Here is a 216-nt window from a genome sequence, read left to right as displayed (position 1 = left end):
CAGTTGCGTAAATTTTTAGTATGAATTCAATCTCCTTCCTTACTACCACTTTGTTCCATCCAGTAATAAAAAATAAAGTCACTCATAAATTTTATCCACAAAGCAACAGGAAAGAAACTAATGCCTTTTCCCCCCTTCTGCAGGAGCACTGGATGGATTCATGCAGAAACTCATGATGGTTTGCAAACCAGAAAAACCAGCCAGCTTGTAAGGACC

General features: G+C 38.9%; 1 protein-coding gene across 1 annotated transcript in view; it reads left to right on the top strand.

Annotated features, from left to right (window-relative positions):
• Positions 1-216, top strand: part of LOC119592130 (large neutral amino acids transporter small subunit 2-like) — a gene marked incomplete in the record, with an annotated part of 120,358 nt that extends 120,142 nt beyond the window's left edge. The window contains 1 exon segment of the mRNA XM_037940949.1: positions 144-216. Coding sequence (XP_037796877.1) covers positions 144-211 — 68 coding nt within the window.

The sequence above is a fragment of the Penaeus monodon genome, chromosome 29 (genome assembly GCF_015228065.2).
Source record: "Penaeus monodon isolate SGIC_2016 chromosome 29, NSTDA_Pmon_1, whole genome shotgun sequence".
NCBI lineage: Eukaryota > Metazoa > Arthropoda > Malacostraca > Decapoda > Penaeidae > Penaeus > Penaeus monodon.
Note: the sequence above shows the minus strand (reverse complement) of the source record. Positions and strands in the feature narration are given on the sequence as shown.